The 11,054-nt window shown below is 20.9% G+C and overlaps 4 protein-coding genes across 4 annotated transcripts; 3 read left to right on the forward strand and 1 right to left on the reverse strand.

The window, feature by feature from the left end:
• Positions 1-1,095: 1,095 nt before the first annotated feature.
• On the forward strand, positions 1,096-1,738 carry DDB_G0291786 (hypothetical protein; the record flags this gene model as incomplete). The annotated part of the gene is made up of 2 exons (XM_629960.1): positions 1,096-1,143; positions 1,235-1,738. 2 exons carry the CDS (start codon positions 1,096-1,098, stop codon positions 1,736-1,738), a joined length of 552 nt encoding a protein of 183 aa, XP_629962.1.
• A 326-nt stretch (positions 1,739-2,064) lies between these two features.
• wbp1 (dolichyl-diphosphooligosaccharide-protein glycotransferase) lies at positions 2,065-3,839 on the forward strand (the record flags this gene model as incomplete). The annotated part of the gene is made up of 4 exons (XM_629961.1): positions 2,065-2,215; positions 2,490-2,767; positions 2,896-3,209; positions 3,302-3,839. The coding sequence occupies 4 exons, from the start codon at positions 2,065-2,067 to the stop codon at positions 3,837-3,839; spliced, it is 1,281 nt and encodes a 426-aa protein (XP_629963.1).
• Positions 3,840-4,093: 254 nt separating this feature from the next.
• Positions 4,094-7,246, forward strand: DDB_G0291782 (hypothetical protein; the record flags this gene model as incomplete). The annotated part of the gene is made up of 2 exons (XM_629962.1): positions 4,094-4,359; positions 4,486-7,246. The coding sequence occupies 2 exons, from the start codon at positions 4,094-4,096 to the stop codon at positions 7,244-7,246; spliced, it is 3,027 nt and encodes a 1,008-aa protein (XP_629964.1).
• A 1,270-nt stretch (positions 7,247-8,516) lies between these two features.
• On the reverse strand, positions 8,517-10,037 carry DDB_G0291784 (hypothetical protein; the record flags this gene model as incomplete). The annotated part of the gene is made up of 3 exons (XM_629963.1): positions 8,517-8,526; positions 8,712-9,765; positions 9,872-10,037. The coding sequence occupies 3 exons, from the start codon at positions 10,035-10,037 to the stop codon at positions 8,517-8,519; spliced, it is 1,230 nt and encodes a 409-aa protein (XP_629965.1).
• Between the last annotated feature and the right edge of the window lie 1,017 nt (positions 10,038-11,054).

Consider the following 11,054-nt stretch of genomic DNA (forward strand, 5'->3'; position numbering starts at 1 on the left):
AAAAAAAAAAATTTAAAGGGGTGGCCCGGATAAATTTAAATTTTTTATTTTTTTTACCAATATTTTTAAATGGTTTTTTAAATATTTTTTAAAATAATAATATTTTTTTAAAATGATAATAATTTTTTTTTTGGGGAAATTGTGTGAATTTGTTTTTTAAATAAATAAAACGGTTTTTCAAATGATCAAAAAAAATATATTTTTTTCCTTTTAATCCCGGTTAATTTTCCAAAAAAAAAAAAAAAAATTTAAGGTTTTTTTAGTTTTTTAAATTTAAAAAACGGGGTTTTAATTTGCCAAATATGTTTTTTTTTTTTTTTTTTTAAAGTTTTTAGAAAAAAAAAAAAAAAAAAACCTTTCACCAACGATAAGAAATTTTAAAAATTTTTATTCATCATTTAAGATTTAACTAAATTTAAATACTATTTTATAAAGTTTGAAAACATGAGATTGTTTATATTCAAATAAAAGAAAATGTTTTTTTTTTTTTTTTTTTTTTTTTTTTTTTTTTTTAATAAATAAGAATTCCTTTTGTTTTGAAAATAAAAATAAAAATCAAAATTTATTTTTAGAAAAAGAAAAATAAAAAAGGTAATAAGAATAAAATTGAGGACTAATGAGGAAATTTTTGAAAGATTGGATTTTTTGCTAAAACAAAAGAATAAAGTATTTTTTATTTTTTTTTATTTTTATTTTTTGTTTTTTGTTTTTTTTTTTTTTTTTTGGTTGTGAAAATAATAATGAAAGTATTATAATTATACTATATGCAAGGTTATTTTGCAAAATATTTATTTAAAATTAATTTATTATTATTTAAATTTAAATAATTAAATAAAATTCAAAAAGGGGTTTGTGTTAAAACGAAAAAAAAAAAAAAAAAAAAAAAAAAAAATTTAAAAAAAAAAAAAAAAAAAAAAAAAAAAAAAAAGCAAATTAAAATATCCTACAAAAAAAAAAACAAATAGTAATAAACTATAATTATAAATATTTTTAAAATATTGAATAAAAAAAAAATAAAATAAAAAAATTAAAATAAAATAAAATAATAAAAATTAAAAAGGTAAAAAAAAAAAATTCATTCCAGTTTTGGTAAAAATGGATAATAATAAAAAAAAAGATTTTTTTTATTTTAAACCAAGTGAGGTAATATAAATAATGATTTTTTTTTTTTTTTTTTTTTTTTTTTTATTTATTTATTTAGTAAAATGTTAATAATGATATTTTTTTAAATTAGGAAATTGAGGAGGAAATAATAGATTGCTTTATGGAAAACCCTGTTGATGAAAATATGTTTAACCAACAACAGCAACAATTACAAAATAACCACGAGAATTTAGAAATAAATGAAGAATATCATCAAACTATAAATGAAATGGAAGATATGATTTTTACATATAGTAATACCAATATTTCAAACGACACAAATTTATCAGACAATAATGTCTCGGATTTGATAAAATTGGAAATATATAATTCAAATAATATAAACAATAACATTTATAACACCAATAATAGTAATACTAATACTAATTATAATAATAATAATAATAATAATAATAATAATAATAATAATAATAATAATAATAATAATAAAAATAATAATAATAATAATAATAATAATAATAGTAATTCAAAAATCAAAAGAAGAAATAGTATTATTTTAGATAATGTTGGAACAATTATTAGAATCGACACTACTAATATATCATCAACTAAAAAAAGAAGAATTTTTAAATAATTTGTATAATATACCTAAATAAATAAAAAAAAAAAAAAAAAAAAAAAAAAAAATTAGTTAGTTTTTGAGATTCAATTAAAAATTTGAAATGGATTGAAGTTCAAGAGGTCTCCAAAAATTCAAAAAATTATGAAAAAATTTGATTAAAATATTTTTTTTTTTTTTCTTTTTTTTTTTTTTTTTTTTAATTTTTTGAACAACATCATCACTTTTTTTTTTTTTTTTTTTTTTTTTTTTTTTTTTCCAATTTTTAAAATTTTTTTTTTTTTTTTTTATTAATAAATCTTTTTTGTCATATATTTGTATATTAAATAAAAAAAAAAAAAATGATGATGAAATCAATCCTTATCACATTTATCATTGCATCAGCTTTGTTATCAAGTGTTTTTGCAGATATTGGTGGAAAGAGAACTTTAGTTGTTCTTGATGATTTATCAATTAAAAAAACTCATTCAACCTTTTTTAAAAATTTAGAAAGTGTGTACATATATTACTATAATAAATTACAGCCCTCACACATTTTTTAACAATATACAATAAATCTGCTTTTTTATTTTCATAAAATAAAAATATAAACCCACCCACTCGCCCCTCAACAAAAAACAAAAAAAATAAAATAAAATAAAATTTATTTTTATCTTTTTTTTTTTTTTTTTAAAATTAACTACAAAAACAGCAACAACTATTATTATTATTAAATAATTACTAACGATATTCATCAAAATTATTTACAAATAATGAAATTTTATAGATAAAGGATATAAATTACAATTTGAACAATCAAATACTAAAGTTGTTTTAGAGAAATATGGAGATTTCAATTTTGATAATTTAATTTTATTCTCACCAACATCAGAATCACTTTCATTCTCATCAGCCGATGTAACCAGATTCATCGATGGTGGAAATAATGTATTATTCGCTGGTTCAAATGTTATCTCTGAAAATATTCGTGACATTGCAGCTGAATGTGGTATGGAAATTGAAGAAGATAAAACACTTATTTTCGATCATTTCAATTATGATAAAGTTTGTATTATTATTATTATTATTATTATTATTATTATTATTATTATTATTATTATTATTATTATTATTATTATTATTATTATTATTCAAAATATGATTATTAATTATTTTATTTTTTTTTAATAAAGTCACAATCTGATCATAGTGTTCTTGTTGCAGATCAATTTATTGATGATTCACCAATTATTTTACAAGGTTTAAATAAACCAATTCTTTTTAAAGGTATTGGTCATAAAATTAGAAATAATCCACTCAACTATGCAATTTTAACAGGTTCATCAACTGCATTCTCTGCTAAAGCTATCTCTGGTGTATCAACTAAATTAATGGGTAAATCATGTGGTTTAGTCTCTTCATTACAAGCACGTAATAATGCAAGAGTTACCTTTTCAGGTTCTCTTGATTTATTTAGTGATAAATCATTTTATTCAAAAATTGATAAGTATGTATATCAATCAATCAATCAATCAAGTAATTAATTAATTAATTAATTAAATTATATATTAATTATTTTAATTTTTTAAAAAAAAATAGTAAAGAATCAGGTAATAAAGAATTTGTTGAAAGATTAGTATCATGGACATTCCAAGAAAGAGGTATTCTTAGAGCTAGTGAATTGGAATTAGTAAAGATTTCAACTGAATCAAATTCAACCGTTGCACCAGATGTTTTCACAATTAAGGATGAAGTTAAGTATAGTTTAAAAGTTGAGGAATTTGATGGTATTAAAGGTAAATGGGTACCATATGTAGGTTCACTTCAATTGGAAGTCATCATGTTAGACCCATACATTCGTACCTTTATCAAAGGTGATGCCAATGGTCTCTACAAAATTCATTTCAAACTTCCAGATGTTTATGGTGTATTCACATTCGAAGCTTCAATTCATAAATCTGGTTATTCAACTTTGGATCATATTTATCGTAAACCAATCCTCCCATTCCGTCATGACTCTTATGAAAGATTCATTCCAGCTGCTTTCCCATATTATGCAACTTGTTTCTCTATGCTCATTGGTACTTTTATTTTCAGTATCATTTTCTTATTTAACAAAGATCAATTAAATAAATAAAATAATATAAAAATAAAGTATTAAGAAATAAAAAAAAAAAAAAAAATCAAAATGGATTAATGATCATCCCCACAAACACACACATAAAAAATTTTTTTTTTTTTTTTTTGGCATCTGTTTTTGATTAAATTTTTATTTTTTTTATTTTTTTTTTTGATCGTTTTTCCGTTTTATTATTTTCAATTTTTTTTTTTTTTTTTTTTTTTTTAATAATTTTTTTTTTTTTTTTTTTTTTTTTCATATTAATTATCAGAATGAAAAGGTTATCTTTACTATCAACAATAAATAAATTAAATAAATTTGGTATTTCACCAATCTATCAATATGGTTTAAATTCTACAACATTAAGAAATATTTTAACTATTCAACAAAGATCTTACACATCATCATTATCATCAGCACCATCAGCGCCACCAATACCAGCGCCACCACCATCACCATCAACTATAACATCACCATCACCATCACCATCAACATCACCATTACCAACATTTTCAAATGATTCAAAATCTAAAAAAAAGTAAATAAATTAGAATTTTTAAAAATAAAATAAAAAAAAAAAAAAAATAAAATTTTAATTCACCATACTAACACATTCATATATTTATTTATATATATTTATATATTCATCACTTGATTTGTATAGTTATTATTTAGAAAAAAAATTATCAAGGGCAATATCAACTAAAGAAATGGAAAAAAAAAAATTAATTATAAATGGAATTTTACAAAGTGATAGACTTTTAGTTAATGTAAAAATTATATCAACATTACTTTTGCAATTAACAGATTATGATATATCTTTGGCATTAAAATTATTTGATAAATATCATAATGATATGATTTGTCATATTGAAAATAAAAAAAAAAAGATTAATCAACAAGAAGAAAAAGAAAGAGATGAAGAAGAAATACAATCTTTACATAGAGTTCAATTACAACCATTCGAAATACTATTAGGACATTATGTAAAAAAACAAGATTTAGATGGATTAGAAACATTCTGTTTGAAATACATTTCAGAATATGTAGTTTATGTTAGCTCAAAACGATTTGTTACTATCCTTGAATTTTTTTGTAAAGCTTCATTTGAAAAGTTTACTGAATTTGTATTCCGTCTATACAATATCGATTCGATAGCACCAAATTTATCAATTAGCACTATGATTGCATCATTGTTAGTTCAAAGATATTCCAATGAAGGTTTCAATAGATTCTTTGACTATCATATAGAGAGATGGGGTCACATCACTGGTAAAGATGCTTCTGATATATTTGCATTTTTAATACCAACTAAAGATATAAAAACAATTGTTAAAGTCCTAAATTGTATCGATTCAAATAAAAGTAAAAATAATTCTACCAAATTAGGATCCAAAGTGATTGTCAACTTATTCAAACTCTTTTCAAAATCTGAAAAAGATATACCGACATTGGTTAGATATCAAGATCTAATATTCAAAGAAATGAGAAAATTAGATCCAAACGAAATTGCAGATATAATTTTCTTTTATAATGTTTTTGCTGTTAGTAACTTCTATAAAGGTGAATTTAAAATTAATAGACAATTCCTATCAAGATTACATGGTGATTTCTTAAGAACTCTACCAAAAGAAACAATTAAAGTCATTATCGATGATTTGGTTAAATATTTCCTTTCAGCAAATCATTATGAAAAATCATTATATTGGTTCAATGCAAATTCAACAATATTTGCCAATGAAATTAGTAAAGCCTCAATATTCAGTTTCATTACTTACCATACTTTACAATTAGATAATATCAATATAAAAATTAAAGATTTAACTATACAAACTACTACCACCACTGCTACTGAAATTATTGGAGAAAAAGAAAAAGAAATGTTAGAGACAGAAATAGAAGAATATTTAATCAATAAAAAGAAAATTGAAGAATATTGTCAATTTTGGAGAGAAACCTTAAAGCTATCTGAAAATCAAACTTTTGATGATAAATATTTAGGTATGCAGAAATCTGTTTATTCAGAGTTTAAGAATTTAAATCCTTCAGAAATATTGAAATCAGTTTATTATATACCAGAAGGCTACGAAGGAATTCTATCTCAAAAAGTTGATTACAAACGTCAATTAAAATTTAACAGAGATTATCTTCATGATATTGCTTTATCAGCAATGTTAAAAAATGATAATTTTAAAGGTTCAGAGATTTTCCATTATTTAAATGATAATTTCTTAAAGAAATCACAATTACCATTTGGTACTTTATTATTAGATACAATTTTAAAAATTCAAAGTCTTAATAAAAGAGAAAATCAAAAAGTAAATAATAATAATGATAATAATGAAAATGATAATAATAATAATGATGATATTAAAAAAGAAGAAGAAGAAGAAGCAGATGAAAATAAAGATGAAAAAAAATCAGATATTAGCGGTTATTGGGAAAATAATGATTCAGGATTTTCAAGATTAACAAATAAAGAAATTAATTTTATTCAACCAATGTTGGAAGGAATAAAGAATGATTTAATACTTGATAGAGATTTATTTGATGAAAGATATGACCAAATTTTATCAACAGTACAACAATTGTTATTGTTACCGGAATTTGGTAAAAATGAAATTCAAATATTAAGATTATCATTATTGAATCTTTATTTCTATAAAACTGAAGAATCAATGGTAGATTATTTAAAAATTGTCATTGGAATGATTGAGAATGATTATACAATCCCATTTGATGTATTTGAACAAACTTGTTGGTTAGTTTTAGAACATTACAGTAAATTGGTCGATAATGGTAGTGTTGAAAATATTACATTGTTACTTAAATTCATCGAGAAATTCACTAGAGAGAATCCAACTTTTGAAATTGGTTATTTGATAGTTTTAAAATATTTATGTTCTCGTGGTAAATACAGTATAGCTTTATCCTACATTAGATTGAATCCAAATTTCAGAAATACTCATGACACTTTGTTAATTGAAACCAATTGTTTATTAGGACTTAAGGAAGAATCAACTAATTGGAAAGAATTTTTTGATAGAATCAAATCATTTGAAAAGTTTGAAAATCTATCATTCTTATTTAATCCAATTATCAAACATTTGAAGAAATATCCAAATGAATTGGTTGATTTTGAAAATTCCGTTTTAACTAGACATCCATATTGTTCTTCTTTAATCAATATTGATAATGAAGCTTTGGAAGCACTTATCTATCATAATAGAAACGATCCTGTTCAATTGAAATACTATACCAGAAGTTGTCTTCAACCTTACCAAACAACTGATTTTTTATTTTTCATTGATCAAACAAAAAATTTAGAAAGAAGTGAATTTATTAAAGATATAATAGAAAAATGTAGACCTGATGTTACTAGATATTCAACTGAATATTTAAATGAAAGCCTAAATAAAAAATAAAATAATAATAATAATAATATATTTTTTCTTTTTTTAAAAAAAAAAAAAAGAATAATAATAGTTTAAAAAAAGAATAATAGTTTTTTTTTTTTAAAAAAAAAAAAAATATACCATTTTTATATTTCAAATAATTACTTTGCAGTAATAGTTTTTTTTTCAAATTTTTCGAATTTTTTTTATGGAGAGCCACAAAGAAAATAAAAAATGAAATTAAAAAAAAAGGTACCAAACCAGCGCCGCATAAAATTACTTTTCACCTCTTTAATTGATTAGTTTTTTTCACCCCTGAAGTATAGGTTTTGTGATACATCATTTTTTTTTTTTTTTTAATTTTTTTTAATTTTTTTTAATTTTTTTTTATTTTTTTATTTATTTTTCATGTTAATTATCACAATGAAAAGGTTATCTCAACTATCAACAATAAATAAATTAAATAAATTTGGTATTTGACCAATCTATCAATATGGTTTAAATTCAACAACAAATGAAATTTTACAAAGTGATTTACTTCCAGATTTTATACAACTTTTATCAACATTAATTTTGAAATTAATAGAGTATGATATATCTTTGGTATTAAAAATATATGATAAATATCATAATAATATTACTTGTTATATTGAAAATAAAAAAGTATATTTTAAGATATTTACATCTTAAATAAAATAAAAAAATTGAAAAAAAAACATAATACCAATTTATTTAATAGTAATAGTTCAAACATATTGGGATTTTTATTTTATTCTTTCTAAATTTAACAGCAAATAAAATTTTTTTTTTTTTTTTTTTTTCTTNTTATTCATTTTTTTTTTTTTTAAATAACAATTTAGTTTTTATATGAATTATTTAGATAGATTAATAGTCAAAAATATAAAGAGTGATAAAAAATAAAAATAATGAATGTAACTGTTGTAGGGAAATTTTAGAAACAAAGATATTTAAATAAAAATAAAAAAAGAAAAAAACGAAACTTTTGTCAATTTTAAAAAAAAAAAAAAAAAAAAAAAAATTTGGTGCACATCTAAAATTAAATTGTTATTAAATTCTTAAACAACCAAATAATTGTGAATAATATAAAATAGTGAATTTTTACACTACACATATACGCAGTGTATTTTAGTGAAAATTTAGAAAGGGAAATTCCAAAAATAATTCCCCACAACAATAAACAATTGATAATCAATCAATCATTGGTTCATTAGATCATTCTTCAAATAATTATCCATTTTTATCTTTATTATTCTCGCTCAATCATTCTTATTCCAATATATTAATTAAATCTTAAATGTAATTTAAAATAAAAAATAAAAAATAAAAAAGATTAATTATAAAGTTTAAGTGATTAAAACAAATTATTTTTTTTTATTTGACTGTAAAGAATTACCAAAGAAAAAAAATGAGGAGAGAATTATTTTAATGGATTTTAATATTTAATAAAGAAATTATTATTAAAATAATAACTAACAATTGATATGAAACAGATTTACCATCAACTGAACCATTTGGATGATCATCATCACCAGTGGTAGAGGATGTTGTTGTTTTTTTAGAGCAAACTGTTTTAGGACCAATAGATATAAAACAATCTTTACAAATTGGATTTTTTTCAAAAATCTCACCATCCTTATTTAGGTTAAATGAAATTGATGAGCCTGTGCAATCAATTAATTGATCATTTGAATTTCCAGAATATTTAAAAATATTGGAATCGTACGTTACATTTGAATTCAATGATTTGATGATTGGTTTGTTATTACTATTTGAAAATGTGTTTAAACTGAATGAAATCACAGAGTTATTTGATTCTGCCAAAACACCATCAAAGTTATTAAAAGTATTTAACATAATTAAAGTATTTACGCTATTTGAAATTTTTAACAAAGAAGCAGGAGTTGAACTTTTTGGACCTATAATTTGATTAAAAGTTGAATATTCAATTGATATGTCCTTTGCCTCGATAAAATATAACTTTTGGGTTTTAGTGCCAAAAGAAACTTGATTAAAAGAACAAAAATTTAATTTTTTTTTTGAATCTATCTCTTCAACAATAAAAGAATCGTCAAAGGATACTGAATTGAATTTTGTAAATGTAAAAGATGTTGTGAATTTTTTGGCAAAAAAGGAATATTCTCTGAAAGTAACGTTTTCAAAAATTGAGTTTTCAAAACTAATTGAATTTACTTCTTTTGATTCCCCACGTCCTGAGAATCTCAAGTTTGTAGAATTTAAAAATTTACATGTATCAAAAATATATTGTGTTTCCATCTTTCCATTGGTATCTGAATGTAAGATGTGATAGTCAAGGCTGAAAAAGTTTACAAAGGCAACATTGGATACTATTAAATATGTTTTTGAAGAAGGTGGATTGTTACCTTCACTATCAAAACTAATCAAATCATTTATGAGATCAGATCCATCAATAATGACATCATTAGAGTCTGGGGTGTATGTTGAAATCGTTATATGTAAACCCAATCCACTATGTATATAGTTTACTTCACTAGAATATGTTCCATCAGCTAATTTTCAAAACCAATGTAGAATTATAGTTTTCTGGTTTGCTATTATATTCATGGAAATAATTCACAGCGTCCACAATATTGTTACATGAGTCTTCAAAAGAACTACCACATTCACTTGAATATAAATTGTTTTTGTTAGAATCAACAATTAAATTTAAAATTGTAGGGTTGGCATTTGGACTAGAAACTAAATTTGAACTGGATTTAATAGCAGAAACAAATAAAACACAAAGTAATAATATGATAATATTAAATTTTCTTGATAACATTTTTTTTTAATTTTTTTTTTTTTTTTATAATTAAATAAATGATTTGATGTTTTTTTTTTTTTTTTTTTTTTAATTTATACTAAAATTTTCTAGATGTTGAAAAAAAAAGAATTCTTATTTTTTTTCTATAATCTTGGAGAATAAAGAATAAAAATCGGATACCCAACCACACTTTCAGATATTAATTTTTAAATTTACCGAAATAAGTCATAATTTAAAATTTTTTCCTTTTTTTTTTTTTCCTCTATTTTTTTTTTTTTTTTTTTTCTTTGAAAGGAAACCCCCAAAATTTTGATTTTTATTTGAAAATGTTTTTTTTAAAAATTGGTAATCTTTTTTTAATTGTTATATTGATGGAACTCTCTTGGAGAACCAGATATATATTTGATTTTTTTTTTTTTTTTTTTTTTTTTTTTTTTTTTTTTTTTTTTTTTTTTAATAATCAAAGAAAAATGATTTAAAAATTTTTTTGGGTAAATGGAGATAACATTTAGAATACTTTTCAAATTATTCTAAAATTTTATTGTTCTTTAAAAAAAGAATTCATTTTTTTTTTCTTTAATCTTGGAGAATAAAGAACAAAAAAAATGGGTATCCAAACACACTTTCAGATAATACCGAAACAAGCCATAATTTAAAATTTTTTTTTTTCTTCCACAAATTTTTTTTTTTTTTTTTTTTTTTTTTTTCTTGCAAGGGAAATCCCCCAAAAAAAAAAAAAAAAAAAAAAAAAATTTTAGTCTTTTCAGGGGAAAAAAAAATTAGCAATTTATTATTAAGGTTGCAGGGAAATTTCAATAAAATTTCTTTCCACTGCTCAGTGAATTTTATTTAATTTCACAAAAAAAAAAAAAGTAATAAATTTAGTCTTTTAAAATTTCAAAAAAATTCCCCACAACTATTTAAAAGACTATTTTATTTTTATATTTTATATTTTATATTTTTTTTTTTTTTTTTTTTTTTTTTTTTTTAAATTTTTTTTTTTATTTTTTTCATTTTAAATTTTTAGGGAAGGAA

The sequence above is a fragment of the Dictyostelium discoideum genome (assembly GCF_000004695.1).
Source record: "Dictyostelium discoideum AX4 chromosome 6 chromosome, whole genome shotgun sequence".
NCBI classification, from domain to species: domain Eukaryota; phylum Evosea; class Eumycetozoa; order Dictyosteliales; family Dictyosteliaceae; genus Dictyostelium; species Dictyostelium discoideum.